The following is a 22460-nucleotide window of genomic DNA, read 5'->3' as shown; positions in this document are numbered from 1 at the left end:
GACCACCTAAGGGTTCAAGGGCAGGTTGTAGTCAGCAAAACAAAAATTTCTTATTCAAGGTTTCCATAAAATGAAAGTTCATAACCATCCTGATTGTCAAAGTAGAAAATAAGTTAAACTAATATATTTTTTTCAGATTTCCCTGTGGGGAAGATGCCACTGGCAAACGCCCAGACTGCTCTCTATTTCCCTAAAGCAGCAGAGAAGCTCAGGTGAGTAACCTAACAAGTTCATGTGGTGTAGGTGTAGGGAGTGTAATACCTTACTTGTCTTACAGCTTTCAGATCCAAGGCCTTTTTATCACTTTACATTTAGGAACATCCTACTTACTGTACTTGAACTTCTCATTGAAGAATGTGGTTTCATTAGTGTTCCTGATCATGTGAGTCAGCTTACATGTGGAGACATAGTTCTATTTTTGATATTCCTGACTCTTGATGAAATTTAGACACAATAACTATAACCAATCAAGGTTCTATGTGTTATGTGTATTCATCCGTTATACTCAGGATTATTCAGCCTGAATTTGATTATAAGAAGATTATGTAATTTGAAAACACACCAACTGGTATTTATATAAGAGATGGGCTAAATCTTAAAACAAGTTTTCCCTTGGGAGCATAAAGGAATTTGGCCCCTTACCCTGTTCTTTATGATTAGAGAACCACAAAGTTACAGAGAGTTACATAGATTTAACTGAGTCATCAAGACAAGGCAGAGTGCTGGCCTTACATGGATGCACAGCACGGCAAAACCAAATAACAAATAAAATGAGTGCACTGCCTCCTGCCTCACATCTCTCACAGAGTCTGGGGGAGTCCAAGTCTAAATGGAAAAAATCAACCAGGTGCTCAGTCATGCAACAGTTCCACAGGAGAGGAAAAGGTCTTTCATTCTGCAGTTTAAGACATTTCCTAATGTGACAAAGGAACTTGCCTTAGTGGGGTAGGAGAGTGGGGAGTGGGAGGCTACTGATGCTCTGCTCCAGCCCTGGAAGGCAAGTTCACAATGCACTCAACCAGGGTTCTCTACGTCTAAAGGCGTGTCTACTGACTTTGAAGCCATTTCATTAGTTTCAGCAACCAGAATTCCATGCTGGGATTGTACTTTATCAACATACTGCTATCTTGTTAATGCTACTTATTAAGGCAAAGGGCTTAAAAATACTTGGTAAACACTTGCTTATTTCGGTGACTACTTCCGGGGCTTCACGAAGCTAGACTCAGTAGTATAAATATGGGAAGCAAATAAACGTGACTCCAGAAGGGGACATGTTCAGAATCAAAGAATTTGCAAGAACAAGAAATAACAGAGATCCAAGCTGTAACACATCTACAGTAAAATGGAAAAAAAAACCCCTCATTTGTTAATGTTAAAAATACAGGGGCAGATTCTTATCTGTTTTTGTGTAACACAAAATGAGGATTTGGCACACGGCATCCTATTGGATACTATACCACACACACATGCTGCTTATTTTGGTTCCAATGGAAAATACTATTGACAAATTTCCTTCTCTCTTCCCTCCCAACTTTATTCAACAGAGGAGGTAACAACAGCATCTGTTGCACTTGGCTGGATCCTAGGATGAGGAAATTGTGGCTAATGAGCCTCCCAGGCATATGGACACTAAAAGCTCATGATCAGGGCCGTGGCACAACTACATTAGCACTCCAGTGGGAGTGGCAAATATACAGGGCAGTCACTGCACATCAAAGCAGAGCTGCCAAGATAGCATCTACAGTCATTTTGAATGGACTGGAGTAGTTTCCACAATCATGGCCCTAAGGGATGATTACAAAGCAGGATGCATTTGTCTGTCACATCCTTTCCATCTCCTTCTAGGACCCTTCTACCATGTTTCCTTCCTTAGCCAGCCAGACAACCAGATGCCCTGACCACCCAGGTGCCTGATGCATCCAGGCTGTGGCCACTCAGCAGTCCTTCTTTCCATTAGTCATGGACTTGAAGATCTGGGATACTTAATTGGCTTAAATGCATCGAAATTATACACTTCAACCATCTTAGCATAACCCATCACAACAGCTTTCGTTACCTGTTATGCTCTCTGGCTATTTTCTTAATGCATCTAGAAAGAAGTCAAGGGACTCTTTAATCAAATTTATCTAGAAGGAAGGTAAAAGATCTTAATGCACTGGGAAACACAGTGGCCTAGTAGTTTTAAATACTTGCCCGACAGTCTATGGGTAAGCTGTCAGATCTGCTGGGCTTCATTTTGTTTTGGATTTCTGTAAGTTACAACAAACAAATAAACAAGCATCCCCTTCCTCAAAACTTAAGACCATTAAGAGCATATAGGAGATTGATATGTTAGATTCAGTGTGAATAATCACACTTGTACTTTTTTTTCTGAAGAGGCCCACTGGACTGGTAAATTCTGAATTAAAAGAGGATATACAGGAAAACTTTCTGAAATGAGCTGAGAGAGAACAAGTTTGTACATTTTTTCCCCTGCCCACAAGGTGACATAGCTGGAAAAACAGATAGAAAACAAAGTAAATGGAGATTTTCGTGTTGTTTTTGTTTTTTACCATGCCCTATGCCAGCAAATGAAACTTGTATTCTGGAGGAGGCTTATGACGCTCTTCTCCTCATCTAATCATGAAGGAAAGTCATGTTATCTTAGGTTGATCAGACTGAAGAGAAGGGCCCTGGGAGCTCAGCAGATAAAGGTCAACAGTTTAGGACTTAAGGTTGACTTGATTGAAAATTGCTTCTCCCACAAAGCTGGGTTCTGTTTCTCTCCTATTTGAGTCTGTCCAGAGTCTAACTTGCCTGAACAAAGGATCATAGTAGGAGCCTTGGTGGCCACTAGTCCCTACCTTGCTGATGCCTTCACTACAAAAATGAAAGTCAGGGCCACCCAGACTTCAGACGTTCCAGCTGACTAGGAAGGACAGTGAGCTCAGGCAGGAGGAGCAGAAAGCCTGTGTTTCACATCAAAGCAGGCTGCCAAGCAAGGAGACCCATGGTGGGGTTGTCAGCCTCCAGCTTTGGGTTGGTATCTGCAGGCAGCAGTGTTTAACAGATAAGAATGCCTTCCGTTTCAGAAAGATTGCCAAGTCCTAAGGCACATAGCTGTACCAGAAACAAAAATATGGTTCTAATTTTGAAAATATAATTCAATATTAAAAACCAGCCCAAACCCAAACAAAAGAATAGTAAACAACAGTTTCTCAAAATGACTGTATTTCCCAAGATCTCCTTTCAGAAGTAAAAAGGACTCTGAGCAAGTTGTTTAGTCCTAATCTTCATGATGGAGAGACTCAGTTGATGTCAGACTAGCCCATTAACCCTATCTAGCTTTTCTCTATGCTTTGATGCTAAACATCATGGACTCCATGAATATCGCCATGCACTGAGAACAGACTATTGACTCTTTCCTGATGGACCAAATGGCATATGAAAGAAGGGGGAAAGGTGTAAAGGAAGTAGGATAGGAAGAGAGACAAAAAGACTACCCCAACATCTTACAGGGATGTTTTGGAGTATATAAATGAAAAGTGTTCAAGTATTTCAGGAAAAGCTATAAAAATTCTGTCATTTGAAAATAGTGGACTGTCCAGAAATATATTCTCTCCAGATCAGAGGTGAGAGATTTAAACAGCCTCAGAGATTAGGGTAGGATTTGACAATATGATTATCTTTCCTTCCATTCATCATGTCTGTTATCATTGGCTTCCTCTTAAGAGTGAAAAAGGGAAAGTCTCTAAGCCATGCCCGACATACCATACTCCTGGGACTTGTTGTTTTGAACTACCAAAATGCTGGCTGTCATAAAAAGCATGAACACAAAGCAGTGCGACTAGTGTCCTGGCAAAACAGACTAGCATTTATCACCTACAACGAACATGGCCCTTAACGGAAGCCACCTTGGGGGGATGAAGATTTATTGCAGCAATTCTGCCATGGTGCAAAAATATTTCTGGAACTCTTTCTTGGCAGTAAAGAGCTGGTGGCCTGTTCCTTTGAATTCACTGATGGTGGGACATCTTTGTCCTTAAGGGTTGATTTTTTTTCCTGTGCCAAGGATTTTTTTTTTGTGTGGTAGAGAGTGCTGTTGATGAGTCAAGTAATGAGTCTTCTTCTGAGTATGCTCTGAAATCATTTATTAAAGCAGATTTCATAATGACTTCTTCAAGTATGTAGAAGGAGGATGCCTGTCAAGGAAATTTTTTAAAAAGTGAAAGGTTTTGGAATATATTCATTACCATAAATATCATAGTGGCCTCTCAGCTAGAGGTGATTTTACCTGCCAGAGGACATTTGGCAATATTGGAGGAAAATTTTAACAGTCAAAATGGGAGAGGTGTACTATCCTCACCTAGTGGGGAAAGGCAAAGGATTTGCTGAATGCCTGACCTGTATAGAAAGGCTTTAACAACAGCCATGTGATCTAATGTGTCAACGGTATTGGAGTTGGGATCCCTTGTCTTATTTCTATTGGGTGAAATTTAAAGCAGAATACAATCATTATTATATCTGTAAAGCATTATGTGTTTCCCAATCAAGGTGGATGTATATTTTCAAATACAGTTTCCAATCACACAGTGCTTAGAACTCTAGCCTACTTTTCTGAAAATAAACACTATTAATAGTAGATACTATTCTATAGTACTAGGATAAAATAATTCTAAAACATCAGTAACTGCAAACATTTAGTTACATTTTTGTTGCTTTTTTTTTTTTTTTAAGATTGTGTAACCCTGGCTGACCTAGAACTTGCTAGAAAATCTAGGCTGGCCTCAAAGTCCAAAGATCTACCTGCCTCTGCTTTGTGACTGCATCACCATGTCTGACTTACTTGTTTATATGTGGCAAGTATCTAAATAATTTATACATTTACATGTAGTCTCTTATTTAATATATAAACAATACTTGGAAGGAACTACTATTGCCAAACACAAAACCCTTAAAGGTGCCCAGAGAGAAGAGAACAGAAAACTTAAAAGAAGAAAACATGGATTCTCTTTCAGACTTTGCTTCCAGTTGGGCAGACTGTATCAGCAAATCTTTTAACTTTCCTATTCTCAATTTTCTCCCTGACACCCCCACTCCAAAGCAAGGATAGTGATAATATCAACCTGTCAGATCAAATAAATAGTGGGAAGATAATCTTTAGATAACTGTATTCCTACATAAAAGTGAGCCCTTTGATCTACTTGCACACGGAGTGGAAATGGCAATTTTAGTCATCATTGCAGGGACAGTAATGGCACAGGCCTGATGCACAACTGTGAAGTCAGCTTCTTACACCATGGGCCTCATGGCTTTATGTCTTTAGTGGTTTCCTAACAGAATTTATACTTTACCGGGCAGCTAGAGAACTACTTCACTCCAAATTCTTTCTCCACTTTGACTTTTATACTTTGTATGTGTCAGGGGGTGCAGGGATTGGCAGAAGAGGAAGAGAGGAAACAATTCCTTTTAATGCTGTCATTGGCACAATTATAATCTCTTATAAAATTGTACAATCAATATGGAGGACTCAACATTTTGCTTTGCATCACCCTGTTGCTTGATTTGTTTAAACATGTGAGTTTTATGCAGAATAGTTTGTATGTGATGAACAATGTCTGGGATCCCAAATTCCACATGGTACAATATTTCCCATCACCTTAAAATGTTTGAGAGGATATAAACCCATATAATTTGTATATTCTATCCACCTTCTTATCTAGAGATAATAGTATTTTTTACAAATGCAAATAAAATTTCCAGGTTTATGGAAAATCCTGGTCTCTTCTTTCAGATTATAATCATTACAAAACTATCACATTTGGCAAAAATATGGTCTCTGCCCAGAGGAAAAGTTTGAATGGGACATTAGGAATTAGAATGGAGCCTAGAATGGGTAGTTTTAAACATATGAGACAAATTTTTACAGCACTAGTAGCATCTTTGTGTCACGGGGTATTTTATATGCAATATTTGTAAAACTCTTTACTTGGTTGCTTTTTCCCCTTATTTCCAGCCCACCCATACTAATAGAACCTCTGGTGAAGGTGAATATTTTGGCTTTTCCCCATTCTCCCTGGTTCTTGGTATGTTTGTTGGAGATAGTCTGGGTTATCACTGTTTCTTCTCTATAAAGAAAAACATGTCTGAGTATATCATAAGATAAACTTAGACATTCAAGAATACTTTGTGATTGTTACATGATCATGGTGAACAGTTTCACTCGGTGACTTCATAACTGTGTCTTTCTGTATAGTGTTTACTGCTTTCAGACGGGTTCAAAATAACTTTCTTGGGTATCAATCTAACTAAAAAGAGAATTTTTATTTAAAGGAGTTAACTTGGGGTTCATGGCACCTTCATACAAATGTACCATTTCTGATTGCTCTGTTATTACTCACCCATGAACACTTTGCCACCCATTTTCTGATATTATTAACTTAAAGAAATGGCAGCACATATTTAGGGGGAAAATGTAGTATTCCCCTAAACAAAGCATTTATGAATATTTTGAAGAAGGGCATGCATAAGCCATAATGGGCAGGTGGACCTAAGAAGATAAACTTGAAGTCTAGTTCTTTTCTTCTACATTTATGTGGATTCTTGGGATTAAACTCAACTTGGATAGCATGTGTGTCTCCCCACAGAACCAGCTTGCCAGCCCCAGGATGGTATTTTAATATAATAAATCACAATATGATTGTTCAATAGAAACTTCCAAATTACTTTCCCCCAATTTGTCATTATTTTACGTCTATAATTCTTTCCCCCTCTCTCTCTTTATGTGAGTGCTATGTGTGTGTGTGTGTGGTGTGCTTCTTACTGGCACAAGGCCTATAAAAGCAGCATTTCTCTTTTGAGGCTGATTTCCTGCTTCTCCATCTGAAAATGTCTTGTGTACTTCCCACGTGATCTTTATAATCAAGTTTAGCTTGTGCCAACTGGGCACCCATGTAACCAGCTACATTAGCTGTTTGAGGCTTTTAAAATGGTTTATATTGCAAAGCGCAGGATATTCTCTGAAATTAACAAGCAAGAAACTAAGACTTGGCTTTCACTACACAAAACCACTCGCTCAAACAATAAAAATGATTTGATGCTTTATAATCACGTAGAGAATGTCAACTGATATCCAGTCCTTAGAGACCCTCCTCCTATGTGTGAAGGAGCTAGAACCAGGTAACGAGACATGGGATGAATGAAGCATTACATTTAGCTATTAGTGCTCCTCTCAAATAGTGCAGCTTCTCTATTAAAATTGGAATATCAGTAAAAGTAATGCATGAAAAAGTTTCAAAATTATAAGGTGTCAGTCACTAACACAAGTTAGTTCTATTACTGGCTTCTATCAGGTGCCATTGTATCCCATTCAGGAACTCCCCAGGCTATTGTTTAGCAGCTACTTTTGTTGGGGAGACAGGCAGGTCAGTAGTTATATAGTTTTCATTCTGCATTGTCTGCCAATGGTCTCATTTTGAGGGTCTATTACATTACCCTATAATATGTAACCTAAATTATGCTATTAATTTATGATATAAGTAGGTTCATAGTGTATTTTTCTTGTCTTTCTATTATAAACTTCCACACTTTAATTTTCTTCCCTTGTTCAAGAAGACATACTGAATTACTCATATTATAAGGAGCCTTTGTGAAATTACATGAGCATATTCATTCAGGGTCACAGAACAGAATATGCCCAGTGATAGAGAATGTACAGAATCTAAGTAGGCATCTTGAACACTTTGTTAGTAGGAGGGACATTTGAGAGGAAATCAGGTATCCTGAAGAGATGTCCTGAGTGTTAAAATGTATTAACATTAACATATACAGACAGTGTGATGATATAGAGGATGGCAGTCAAAGTTGACGAAAGGTGTATGTTTTACATTTCAAGAAAAATTCCTCATTTTGATGTACATAATAAAACTTGTTACAAGTTCCATGTCTTTTATAAACTCATTTACAAGACCAAGATTGTGCATTTCTTGTATGCTAACTGATACTAATTATAGATACAATGCATCTGTCTTTACATTAACACATCTTCCATTGAAAGCTCAAGTGACCACAGCATTGTGGTCTTCCCCACTTTGCCTGCAGAGTAAAAATGTTATACTAATTCAGCGCACAAGAGCCCACTGAAAAACTCATTAAAAATATTTTGAAAGAACATTTTTCCATTAAAAAGATAAAATTTAACCCTTGTTATAAGGTTAAAATGTAATTGTTTCTGTTTTGTTTATCCTCATACACTTAACTTTGTATTTATCTATTTATTTATTTTTGCATCAAAGAGATGGCAGTGTATGGGCAGTGTGTGGGGTGGGGTGGTAATGGGGAATCATACTATATCCATATCCATATCCATATCCATATATATCCTTTTTATCCAGTCTTTCTACTGATCTCAGTATAGGACTCAGTTAGCAAGAGCCATTTGAATGAATGTGTTTACCATCTCCCAGAATCAAGAATCTGCAAGGAGGAACATTCCATGTAGAGTAATTTATGCTTCTTTCTTCCCTCAGTCCTTCTGGCTGAAAATAAGCCAAATGTTCTCAATGGTCCTTACCTGCAGTGTACAACCATTGGCCCTGCATCAGGAGGATTGCAGGTTTTGACTCTTCGTAAGAAAGCTAGGAAAGGTGTGGGGTGCTCTGGAACACCATGATCAGGCCAGGCGGTGAACTGGAACTGTCTTACTTCTCTCTTCTCACTCGAACCATTCTGTGACACAGGAACATTTGCTCAGATGCTGCTTTCTAACCTTAGCAGCTAATCATGAGTAGCACTAAACTATGCTATCTCAAGTCTTTCCTTTTAGGGTATAGCCTTTGAACACACAATACCTGCAGACCAAGCCCTGAGCTAACCCTAAATGATCAGTATTTGCTCAGGCAGGTAAGCTTGTCACATGAGAAACACTCTGCCATCTGGCTTCAACCATCTGGAGTGCTCTTGTCTATTTACAGAAAGCATTAGTTCTTCCATTTTGGGGAATCTTTCTTCAGAACACAGATTTGTTTCATAGTTACTGATAAAACACCAGTCCATAAGAAACGGAGCTGGATGATAAATTCAAGAATGATCTCACTCTCCTTTGTTGCCAGTGGGACCAAAATTTAAGTAAAAAGGCTTGAGGGATTTAGTTTCTTTAAATAATAGGGAAAACAGGGTAAGAGAAAGAAGACAAAGAGCAAACCTTATAAAGTGCAAATGTCCGGACACAGTATGTGGCAAGCTCCACAGTATCCAGCAGCGTCACCTGGACCAGGCCATGAGTTTCTGTGCCTCTGCTGGGCCAATACTGGTCACACTTTACCTAAAGAAAGAAGTGACACATTCAGGCCAGATGCTCATCAACTCTTCTCTTAGCTGCTTTTTGAGTTGCTGTTGAAGGAAAACAGCTTTTCTACATTTCATTTTATGTTGATCTTTTTTCTGGCATGCCTTCTTATTATCCCCAAATATGTAAATTACTGCTCTGATGCCAATATAAACCACATTTAAAAAAAAACTGGTAGAAATATTAAGCAGTAACAGATTCAATTTTCTGGGAAAAAAATAAGTTGCAGATCGCTGCTGAATAAAATAGGGATGGAGATATTTGAAATTTTAGAATGCTTGGGGAAAACACATTTGTTATTTGGTAGACACTATGATTCACATCAGAAAGATTATAGTTAGACATTTAAAATACATGGCTAGATAGCATTCATCCATCAAGGTTTTACAGGCACACATAATTCCACAATGTTCTCTCACAATTTACAAATATACTTGCTTAAAGAAAAGTTGAAATCATTTGAAAAATCTATCAAAGTGTAATACACAACATAATAAGTGTTACTTAACATACAAGATAAATGGTATTTGTATGCAAAACAAATGAAATCTGTAGCATCTATGGGAACAATCTGTCTGTTCTTTAAGTATGGTTTTGGAGGATTATTATAGCAGTGTGGTTTAAGTAGTACAATTCATTCATTTAAGATAAATGACCTACCATTTCCATGTGGAGTGGAACAGTCCATGTAAGAACTACTCAACCCAATTAGTTTAGATGTGACAAATAATAATTCCAACTCTGCTATAAGCCTCAGATTTACTGCATGTGCCCACAATGCAGCAAAAAGCGTAATAAAAATGACAGAGGCATTATATTTTCTAGTGAGGTCATAGGTCAGAAAATATTTACCCATTCTGCCACAGAGAAAAGAAATGTGGAAGTGCTATTTCACAGTAACTAAAGGAAATACATCTCTGCAAGCAAAGGAGCGATATTGGTACACATTAGGAAACACATCCTTCATTTGAAAAGAATAGAAAGTATGGTTTTTGAACTATACAAAGGTAATAGGCATTGTTCTCATAGACACTAGAGAAATAGAAATCTGTGGTCTAGTAAACATAATTATTATATAATTATTTGCATTCCAGCTTAATAAAATATTAGCAACAGACTCAATGTCTCTGTCGTTCGGTTTGCATTTGGTCTGTGTCCTCTGGTACTCAGGCTGTTTCTGCATAGATATCAGACCTTCTAAAAAGGAAAAGGTTTCACCTACTAGACAATTTCACTGAGAAGAAAAAGCAGGGAGACACTGTACTCTGTATCTACCTATTTAGCATGTAGAAACTGAATTCATAAGGTTTGATTCCATTGCCTTTCAACTGTGAGACCACACAAAATCACCTCTTTGACTAAACAAGCAAAACAAAAGGGTTCAAATCAGATGAAAAACGAGTTGCAATAATATTAAAATACTTTATATGTTTTCTACATTCACAAAATAAACTGGTGTTTTTATTTCTATCATAGGTTACAAATCAAAGGGAAAGAAACACATAAGGAAAGGTAGTTTCCACGTATCACCTGACCATTTGTTAAGCCTACACCATACGTGACAAACTTACCAAAGTACTAGTTGAAAGGAATCACAATACTTAAGGAACAATAACTCATGGAAAAAGTCCACAAAAATTAGGCCAAAGTAATTTTTAAAAACATGAAAAAAGCTGATGTCTTGCTGCAGTGGATATAATAACTTTGTAGGCTCATGCTGTGTACATGTACATGGATGGTGTCTGTGTAGGATAAAAGGTGCCCCCTCAAGCCCAAATCAGCAATGGCAGCAATTTATCCCCATCCTGGTCTTCCCTTTTGACTCATTCTCAGTGTAGCTTGTACAGATGTCTTCTGATTTCACAGTGTTAAGAGTCTACATTTAGTACTAAATAATACTTTAAGGCTTAGGTCTTTAGCCCTATACTACACAAGTGTTTTCTCATTCCTATATCATAGTACAATGTATAAGACTATGAGAAAAATTAGTGTTTCAAAGAGATTTACTACTTTTTGTTTAAGAACTTTTGGTGTACAATTAAGGTAGTTTTTAAAAGTATTTTTTTTATTTTTTTTGATATTATAAGTTCGTCATTTTCCCTTTTCTGTTTTTCACTTCAAACCATTCCATGTATTTCTCCCTGTTCTCTTTTAAATTCATGAGCTCTTTTCACTAATTATTATTACAGACATATATGTTTATGCCTATATTCATATATGCATGCATCTATATCTATATCATCTATATCTATATCATCTATATCTATATCTTTATCTATATCATCTATCTATCTATATGTCTATCTATCTATCTATCTATCTATCTATCTATCTATCTATCTATCTAATCTGCTCAGTTAGTATAGTATTACTTGTATGCAGGTTTTCAGAACTGACCACCAAAACTTTATATGTAAATTAATATATAAATTCACCCCTCAGAAGAAAATTTCTCTTTGAAACAGCTGGAGACCATTATGAAAATTATGACCAATCTAAATGCAGAGTTGGGAACCCAATCCCATGGATACATCTATAGCAAAACTCTATAACCTAAAGCTCAAGGATCAATGCAGATGGAATGTATGGTTCAAGTGATAAAGGGGCAACAAGAAGTGAAATCCTATGTTCAGGGAGATAAACAGATTAAGGCAGTGGTGACTTTGAGGCAAGATCCCACCCAGCTAAGCTTAGGTCCAAGCATGGTAGTACCTTTAATTCCAGGAGACAGTTGCAAGCATATTTATGAGTTCAAGGATAGCCTGGTATAGAGAAATTTCCAAGTAGAGAAAAGTGTAATTCCAGACCTGGTACAAACCTTTGATTCCATCATTTAGCAGACTGAACCATGCAGATCTCTGAGTTCAAGGGTCAGTCTACAGAGTTCTAGGACAGCCAAACTTAGGCAGTGCAGGAGTTGGAAAACAGAGAGCTGGTATTAAGAGAACAATGGGGCCACGTTCCAGCTCCTGCAAGCAAAACTTGGCAGCTGTGGCCATGTGGCTCTGGGTTTAGAGTCAAAAATAGAAGGGACTACTGGTACAATTGATGCTTTTTAACTGGAGCTAAGAAATCAGTATCAATTAAGAAAAGATCAGCATCACTGAGGTGAGATTTTATGGGAAGTGTTTTCTAGGAGCACAAAGAAGCTGTGTTCCAGAGATATCCAAGGTTGTACCTCATGCTACAGCTGGACTTGGTAATTTGTCAGAATCACCCATGTGGTATTGGTTTTAAAGATAAGAAGAGGTTATGGAGAACAGCTGAGGCTTGGCACTGTGAGGGAAGGACATTGATGAAGGTGTAGCCTCAGTTGCAGTTGATGGCCAGAAGTGCAAGGGTCATTCAAAGAAGCTGAGACTTGGCACCACAAAGAGAGCCTATGAGAGTCTATTGGTGAAGCGTAGTTCTAGCAAAAGACCCAAGTGTACTGGAGATGCCAGTATCAAGGTCGTGGTGTCAGTTCACAGCAATAACATCTTAAGACACCCTCCATGAGAAAATAGTCACTCATGATAAATGTTCTGGTGAAAACAGGAATACAGGGGGGATATCTCAACATAAATGGAGAAAACCACAAAATATTCCTACTCAAATCAGAAACAAGACAAGGACATACATTCTCTTCATGTCTATTAAACATTTTAATTGAAGTTGCTGATCACAATTGAAGGAAACCTGATCTTTATCTCTAAACCCTGTAAAAAGCTCAACTACAAATGAATCAAGGATTTCAACTGAAGATCCAATAGACTAAATATGATGGAGGAGAAAGTATGGAAGACACTGGAAATCACTGGCACAGGAAATGATTTCTGAACAAGTCACTGGTAGCATAGGCATTAAGAACAAAAATTAATAGGTGAGATCCAATAAAACTAAAAAGACTGTGGATAGTAAAAGACATCATTATTCAACTTGATGAGGCAGTCCACAAAACAGGGGAAGATCTGTGTCAGCTATATATCTGTAAAAGTTAGTTTTTTGAATGTACAAAGAACTCAAAAAATTAAAAATGAATAAACATTCAATTAAAAATAGGGCATGGATCTAATCAGAGAATCAGAGAGTTCTCAAAAGATAAAATACAAATGGCTGATACACACACACACACACGCGTGCACGAGTGTGTGTGTGTGTGTGTGTGTGTGTGTGTGTGTTCAGCATCCTTAGGCATCAGGGAAATTCAATTAACTCCTTTGAGATTTCATCTTACGCCAGTCAGAATGGCTATGATAAAAAAGCAAGAAATACAAATTCTGGCATTGATGTATAGAAAGGGAAAACACTTATTCATTCATCACTGGTAGGATTCTATCTGGATCACCATCATCTATATCCTAATCTCAGGTATTCTCTTGAAATAGGTGGTGGAAATGTCATAACAGAAAAGATACAAAAGATGACTATAAGAAAACATTGTCTTCTGATGATAGCAGCACAACTGCACACACTAATTCACAGTGGTTATGACAGCATGAACATGACCAATGGAGACACAAGCCAAACTAAATCTTAAGGAGGTAGACACAAACTTCCACTCCTAGCCAAGGAACTACTGGCAATGGAGAGCAACTGGAAAAGGGAGAGTCCACTTTTTTCTAAATCTATATCCACTGCTATGTAAACCATACATCCAGAAATATATGGCCAGCATAAATCAGACTTGATAAGATTTAAATAAAATTAGGACAAGAAATTAGGCAAGTAGGGAAAGAATGGATCTGGGAGGAACAGTGGGTAAATATGACCAAAGCATACAAAACTCTCAAGGAAATAATGAAAACATTAGTTCAATTAAAAAAGATTTAAATATAATAGGCAAGTGAAAAGGTTTGGTGGAGGCCCAATTAAAGGTAAGCTACTTCCTCCAGCAAAAGTTTGAGATGTGAATTCTATGTCTGCTGCTGGGTAGAAACATGACATTCTAAAACTTTCCCAGTGATTGTAAGATTACAATAACATCCCCTAAAGAGTTAATCAAATTGACCACTTCATAATGGCTAGGACAACAACCAGAAGAAAGCTCTTAACACATGCTGAGGAGATGGGTGGAATAATTTTCTCCTTAATGCTATATGTAAAATGAGTAGCCTCTTCCCCAAGAGTTGATTACACAGCCTGCTTACCTCTATAAATTCTAACTTAAAAGCTGTAACTTCTTTAGTCTCATTTCTATTTCTTCTTTGAATACCATAGTCATATCTGCCATGACTCTCTAGGCACTCCCATTCTTTCTCTAAAGACTCCTGCTACCATTTTTTTTTTCCTGTAGCTGCTCAGACTTGTTTGTTGTTTAAAAAACTGTGGTCTTAAGCTTCCTTCTTTTCCATCTCCCTCCAATAAGCAGCAGCTGAGACTCACAGCTAGAGTACTCATATTTTTCTCTTAAACTCTAACAAACCATCCTCAAACCTCAAAACAACAAGTATCATTTAAATGCATTCAACATAAAACGGTCTCATTGGGCATATGTGGTAGGTGTTGTTATAATGAGTTGGAGCATCCTGCTTTGGAGGTTCATGGTCATTTCAATATGGCTTATCTTAAAAATGGCACCCAGTGGTACTCAACAGAGGTGGCCAGCTTTGTAATCAGGAATGTAGTGTAGATTGGCTTATTTTCAAATTGTCCATCCCTTTCTGAAATCGACTTTTGCTCATTTCAATTTACTAAAGACTTACACTACCTGAAGTCCACTTGTAACCAAACAGTTACTCCTCAGAGTTCTAGCATTCCTGCTCTGAAATGCATGTGTTGCTGGGTACTTTGAGAAGCAAATATAGGGCAAGAGGTAAGGAGCCAAGGTAGCCAGATAGTAAAAGTGCTAAAAGTGACTACCTATATTGAGCCATCGTGGCCATAGTGGCTGTTAGATTCTGCATTTTCTGTTAGTAGTAAACAGCAAGAAGAGATGCATTATATAAGATAAATGAAAGTTTTGTACTCCATTTTAAATGATCCTTTAATAATGATCGAAAATTAAAAAAAAAGTTTCACATAAGTGCCAGGGTATATTTTAAGTAGAATTCATTGTTAAGTTTTACAAATTGTAGTAACTTCTGGTACTATGTTAGTACCAGATTTGTTTAATACTTTGTTCAATGACTCTGATTTTTTTTCAGCAAGTGTTATTTTTTTTTTGTACTAAACTATTACTATTTGGCCACATAATTTCCCAGGTTGCAAAGACTGTGTACTTCCCTTTCTCAATTTATCTTTCTTGGCCATTCTTTAGTGGGGCTTGAGTGGCCATCACAAATGCACAGTGAGTAATAGAGAATTGTGAGACACTAATGCACTTACAGCTTCTCAAATCTGCAATCATAAAGCTAAAAAATAGTCCATAGATAATGGAAATTATATCTCATAAAACAGCTTACCAGTTCCTGAACCACTCTAAAACTTTCTGGATCATTTGCCAAGTTTTAAAAGTTGTTCTTTTATTGTTTGATGTACTTGCTAGCTGTTGAGGCAGAGGACTCCCTATGAGCTTTGCCAACGACTTATACCCTTAAACAGATAGTCACCACAGCTTCAGTTTAGGCACTTTGCTCTAATCAAAAGATCATTCTGTGATATCAAATACCACTTAGATATTAACTTTTCTTACATGAGTTGTTGGCATCTTTGCATATTGATCTCATCACTAATAACTCTCAAGGAGCAAATGGGTGCCCCAATAGCTGTATTGTTAACTCTGCCTCTGGTCTGTCCATAGTCTTTGAACCAGTTACATTCAAGAACCACAATTACCAAGCAGTTGTATTAGCTGACTGAGTAATTCTATGTATGAATAGTTTCTATAGACCAGCCAACAGAGATGGGACTACAAAGCTGTACATAAACTGCTTCTCCCATGCTGAAATCATATTGATAGAAAATACAAAAAATATAAATTGTGACTACTGTACTGGGGTTACTGGACAGCAGGGAGATTACTTCACAATGCATAAAAACTAAGTAACCTAACCCAGCTTGAGAAGATTAGACATGAATGTGGTGACAGAGAGGTTTGTGCCGTCACTGGAAACTGTTGTATCTGCTTCTCTAGTGCAGATTTTGATATGTATTGTTATGTTTCTACATGGCTTTAAGCTGACGCTGGGCACTGCAGATAGTGAAGATGGCTAGGGAGGGGAAGGACAAAATTTGGTAAGCTAACCAGTATCCAAGAATTGGTCAGATTCTTTCTTTTTTATCTGACACAGACATGAGAACACTAAGAGTGTGGAACTTGCTAGATAATGCCCCAGACATCTGTCAGGTTGCCAACACAAGCCTTATACCTTTTGTTGCCAGTGTCCCATTTACATTAACTATCCAGCACTTCCAAAGCATTCCCATACATCATGCAGACTCCAGAGGCAATGTTTGTGCTGCTGTTTCTAAAGTTGCTTAAGGAAAAAGCAGTTTCTGTTCACTTAGATAGGCAGGGTTTGGGCTACAATTTGAGAAATTAAATGTTTAAGGCCTTTGGCGCTTCCAGTTCTATCTGGAAGAAGACACAGACCTGGCATTTGGAAAGCATTTGCTCTCCATTAAACTCACTGAACCTTGACAACCAGAGAAGCCAAGAATTAGTCTGCCACTGGCCATGGCTAGGCTTTCTAAAACCGATAACAACAACGAAAACAATAACAGTGCCATTTATAATCTTCAGTGTGATCCTGTCAGATTTTAACCCCAGAGAACTTCAAGCTCAGAAAACAAGCTCAAGGTTTTTCAAAACCGAAGAAAAATTTTGACCAGAATCTGTCTGTTTGCTTGTTTTAACTGCTTCTTGCTCTCAACTGCTTTTAAAGTCACAAAACTAAATGTCTCCACCTCACTTTGCTTTTTGCAGATATTTACAAAGGTGACATTCAAGGACTAGAAGGATAAGTGGTCATTAGGTCACTAGTTCACTGACTAAATATCAAGCTTTGGTATTCCAATCCCCTGAAATATTATTAACTCAGGGAGGACTGAATACCAGCCCAGTCTCCCATGCCTTGACAGTGTCTGATCTCCATTCATTAACACATACCAAAATATAGAGATAAGAGGGATTTTTCTTTTTCTCTGACCTAAGCAGCAACTAAGGTCCATTGCAGAAAACATTTCATCTGAACTAGTAATGGGTGTTATCAACTGATTCAACATGCAACAATGGAAAATACGATTTTGATACTTTGAAATTATAGAACTCCTTACTTCTAGGACTACATTTTAAAAACTAATTGACAGTTCAAATCATGTCTCATTTGATGCCTGTCAAAATTTCTCTCCCTAACTCTAACATTTAAAGCATTAAGTCACATCACACTATCTCTATCTAACTCAGTTATTTCCCAACATAAGGCTTAAAAGACTGTATCTATACCAATAGTTTCAACTATCAGGAGTGAACCAAGGCTGGTTGCTGAGACCAAGTGTAAGACAGATATCCTCTAAATCTCTTCACAGATACCGTAGCATCTAATATTCAGTAAGGCTGTTCAAGCATTTTCTAAGGAGACTTCTTCAGTCCCTGTCTTATCTACCTGAAGATGGTAGATAAAATAGAAGCCAGCCAGCCAAAAGTGCACAGAGGAAGGAAAATGTTAAAATGTAGACAATCATCCAGGGAATAAGGGCATTTCCTAAGCCAAGAATCACCTTGGCCAATTATACCTTGGAGACTCATTCTTTGGGGGAGGCTGCCAATTGTACACCCAGTCACCCACAAATAACACCCTGGAGTGAAAAGGCCAGCTGCATATGTTTTACTGTAACAGTGCTTCACTTTTTCCAAAGATTTTCTTCCCTCCGTGTGGTTGCCCAGACCGATCTTTCTGCTTATTGGCATATTATGAAACATGGAAACAATTAGAAACCACATTCTAGGGCAGGAAAATGACTTGCTACAGAATCAATGAACTATGCAGAACTTGAGAGGACTTGGCAATTCCAGTGGAAACTGAAGTAAAACTCACTCACAATATCTTTTATCACAGCACATTCTCCAGCGGTTTTAAAACGAGCTGTGTATTTAAATACACAGCTATCATATTTTATCTTCAAAAACCCCAGAATGTAGTCTTTTTGTTTGTTTCTTGATTTCCCATAGTAAAACTCGTAAAAAACAGTCATTTTACAACTTTATTTTAGTATTGGTATGAAGGTTAGTTTTAATTGTCAGTTTGGGACAACCTAGAATCAGTTGTGAATAAAATGTCAATGAGGGCTTTTCTAGACCAGGTTCCATTCTGTGGAAGATCAGCCTGATTACACATATTGAGGTAGGAAGGTCCACAGCATTCCCTAGAGAGGCAGGAGATCCTGAATTATGGAAAAATAGAAAAGTGAGAATGTGAGTATAAGCATTGGATTCAGCTTTTGATCCTCAGTACTATGTAAGTGGTGCTGCAAATTGAGTTTCAGGTAATGACAGACAGCAACCTGGAATTTTAAGCTATACTAAACAGTCTTCCCTAAGTTTCTTTAGGAACTGAAGTGAAGTCAAATATAGGCACAAATAATTTAAAGACCCTCATGGACCTGTAGGATTCTTTCAAAACCACAATTGTCTGAGAGTGAGTAGCCTCAATTCATGTGAAAATTCAAAGAAGTTGAATTTTTAACTTGGATCTCAGATGGTTTCAGTCTTTTATAAGGGCTGCTTTGGCTGTTCCAATGCTAAGAACTATCAGTTTCCTAGCAAAAGGCCAATAAGACTTTTAGCACAAACAATTGAATATAGCATTTGTCTCAGGAACAGATCCTGACATTGAAGGTCATAGTAGTATTGGTAAACCTCAAGCTCCAGTGAAAGTGAACCATACAGAGACAAAACAACAAGCTGGAAAACAGATCAGTTCGAGTAAGAAATGTTATACAGTGGGAATACAAATGGAAACAAACAGAAATGTGGCCCATATTATCTTTAGTGACAAGGACCACTAGATTCCTGAATTATGGTTTTCATACGGTATTATCTTGCCATGATGATACATGAAAGCAATAGATAGAAAAGAATGTCCTCTGATGATCTATTTGCAGAATTAACATATTTACTCTGTTAAAGTCTGAATTCTGAGAAGCATGTTAGAGGGAAAGCTAGCACAAAAGTCTGGCTCCATCTCTGAGAACAATTCAGAGATGAGGCACCAGGTAAAGTGAATGGAAATCCTCAAGTGCTGTGGCTCTATGAGGTTGTTCACGCTTCACTGCTAACAACAGAGAAACAAATTAATTTCATTTGGCAACACAATGTGTTATTTAGAAGCCAGCCTTGAAGCGACAATGTTAAGAAAACAACCCTATAACTAACCTATAACTGAGGCTTTAAATAGCACTTCATCCTGAAAGTGTTTTCTGTGACAAAAGAAGAGCTACACTGTAGCCCATTATCCAACCCAAGGAGACTCTGAGGGGCCAGGAGATGTGCTACCTTCCATGTTCCTATTAGGAAAGGCCAAAGTTGAGATCTAGACCAAGATACCTGACTGCAAAGTATATCTATCTACTTTAAACTGCTAGATGGTGATGTCCCCATGTATAATGGCATGATGTCTCTCCTATCCTTTTAATTCCTGACACAAAGGCGATAGTCAATAGTATCCTCATTTACAAAGTATTATTGAGCAGGATAGAAACACAGGGTGAAAAAAAATGGAGACATGGAAAGGGAGAAGAGCTCCTTACTCGTGAGTCAGGCAGAGATCTGTCATTTGCTGATCATCAAGAATCTCAGAATATTCTGAAGCTTGCCAACACTGAGACAATACTCCTTTATATACAGATATTCCAAGTTAACATTCTAATGTTAAACAGCAGTGAACACTGTGTAAGGACTAACTAAGCCTATGTGTCCTTTATGTTCCCAGCTGTAAAGGTGTAATTTTCTAGGAATTTTATCAGAAACTCCCATTTACATCAAAGGAGATATATATATATTTAATCTGATTTAAAACACCTCAAGGGGAAAGACTCCTATGAACCATTTGAGATACTACTTTAAGAGCCACCAAAGGTTCTTCCTGTTATTCTAGGTCTTTCAGAAACTCATACCTATACTTGAGTATGTTGCCTTTCTATTAGCCTTTGTTACTAAATCTGTTAAATTTGTCTTTTAATAAACTACTACTGTATGCCACACTGGCTCATAGTGAAACTGCTTATTGTGATGAAGTAAAACACTGTACTTTGCCTGAGTGGAGGTTCCTGAAGCACAGGTGAACTTCTCAAGCTGCTGGTGACAGTTCTGAATGTGTCTCCTGCTGCACCAAAATTGATTAACATGTGCACACGTGTACAACCCCACCTCCCATGCACATTTGCACATCACATGTGTATACTTGTTTAACTGAAATGAGATGAATATAACTGAAATTCTGAGCCAAAAAGGGGGAGAGGCAGAGAGCCTTTGGGGCTGCTTGGCAAGAATCTGACATGGGCCAAAATCAAGGAAATGGGCTGCTTAGCAAGAAAATGACATTGGCCAAGAACAAGGAAGTGGGCTTCAGGCAGGAAGCTGACATTAGGGTAGAACAAAGAAGTAATTTCAGGCAAGATTTAAATATTAGGCTAGAACAAGGAAGTAGGCTTTAGACATGAAAATGACTTTGGGCTAGGACAGGGACATTGCCTCAAATATTTTGGTCATCCTGATAAGTCCTTAAAAACAGCGATTACAGAATTTTGTTTATTGCCTTGCTTGTTCTCTGACTATTTGTATTTATTGTCTTGCTTGTTTCTTGACTATTTGCATCTATTGTATTGCTAGTTCCTCAACCTAGAATTGACCAAAATACTTGCATATAATTAAAATGTTATGAAAGCAAAAAGGAGGAGGGGAGGTTGGATAAGGAGTTTCTAGGGAGGGTCATTGGGAAAGGGGATGGCATGTGAAATATAAATAAATGAAACAGCCAACTTAAAAAAAATGTAGATCCGTCTAGAACCAAGCTAGTTCAATATTTGCTTTGAGGTTGGAAGTTTGGAGTAAAGAATTCCCTTGAGTTCTCAGGTCAAACACAAAGCCTACAATATTCCTAATGTAGGGAACTATACATTCCTGTAGGAACTTAGCACTATTCATAATATTGTTTTTATAATAAATCTAATGCACATTCTTGTTTGAAAGACCAGGAATTCATCCCTTGGTCTTCCAGCTTCTGTAGATGAAAGAGCAACTGGGTTGGTAAAGATGAAGTAGGAAGATAAGAGGAGGAAGATGGACACACAGATGAAATCTTCTGAGCCACCAGCATTCTTGTTAAATCTGCCTCATGACACTTGGTCCTTCTTCTGAAATGTGTAGAAAGGACGAACAAAGGGCACTGGATGTTGGAGGTCAGGACTCATCTGTCTTGTCAGATTGATGATGAGTAAGACTGCCCAACTGCCTACTGGCTAATGCAGGTCATCATAAGCTTGGGAACATGCTGAACAACCACAGAATAAAAATCACAGGACAGCAATTTAATTGACCTCCTTAGGCCATTTAACAAAGCGGACCGCCAAACTCGCAAGAGCAAAGAGTAATTAATGAAGGGAGCAAACAAAGGTTCATTTAGTAACTTCCAAATAAGTTCCTCTGTCTGAAGGGGAAAGAAAGGTAGCCTGCAACAAAAAGATAAACTGCAGGTATTTAAGTCACAATACTTTCTGCCAGGAACTGCTCATTACCATCAGATGTCGCAGTGGCAGTGGGGCCAGTAAGAACTAACTTTATTATTAGAAGCAATTAGGAAGAAAAGGGGCAGAATTTCATTTGGTTATTTCAAAACAAGTTTCTGTGCATAGTTTAATGAAGGCCTGCAGTGTCAAGATAAAATGTGTGTTTTACTGAAAACAGCTTTTGCAAATGACTGCTTGTTACCAGCTGGTATCTCTAGGCAGAGCAGAGCTGGTAGGAGAGATTAACATGCATGTTATAATAGAAAAGTTCGGCTGTCTCAGTTTCACAGGCACGTCAAAGGTAGCATGGCCTGATGGTCAAAGATAAGTGTTGTGAGGCCAGAATGTTGGTCTTCAATTTCTCTCTCTGACCTTGCTTTCAGAATGACTGTCAGTAGTATTCTGGGTCTCAGTTTATTCAAAAATTTATAATTTATTTAAAAAAATAAAAATTTATGGAAAAAGCAAAATTTATAGAAGCAATCAGCTT

The 22460-nt window shown here is 37.8% G+C and overlaps 1 protein-coding gene across 1 annotated transcript in view; it reads right to left on the bottom strand.

Annotated features, from left to right (window-relative positions):
• Ptprd (protein tyrosine phosphatase receptor type D) overlaps positions 1 to 22460 on the bottom strand; it is a 171931-nt gene that overhangs the window by 34468 nt on the left and 115003 nt on the right. The window contains exons 16-17 of the mRNA XM_028754605.1: positions 9182 to 9301; positions 8552 to 8706 (exon numbers count right to left, since the gene is read on the bottom strand). Coding sequence (XP_028610438.1) covers positions 8552 to 8706; positions 9182 to 9301 — 275 coding nt within the window. The remainder of the gene's footprint in view (positions 1 to 8551; positions 8707 to 9181; positions 9302 to 22460) is intronic.

The sequence above is a fragment of the Grammomys surdaster genome, unplaced genomic scaffold (genome assembly GCF_004785775.1).
Source record: "Grammomys surdaster isolate TR1022 unplaced genomic scaffold, NIH_TR_1.0 126029, whole genome shotgun sequence".
NCBI lineage: Eukaryota > Metazoa > Chordata > Mammalia > Rodentia > Muridae > Grammomys > Grammomys surdaster.
The sequence above is the reverse complement of the archived record's forward strand: the minus strand, read 5'-3'. Positions and strand labels throughout refer to the sequence as shown.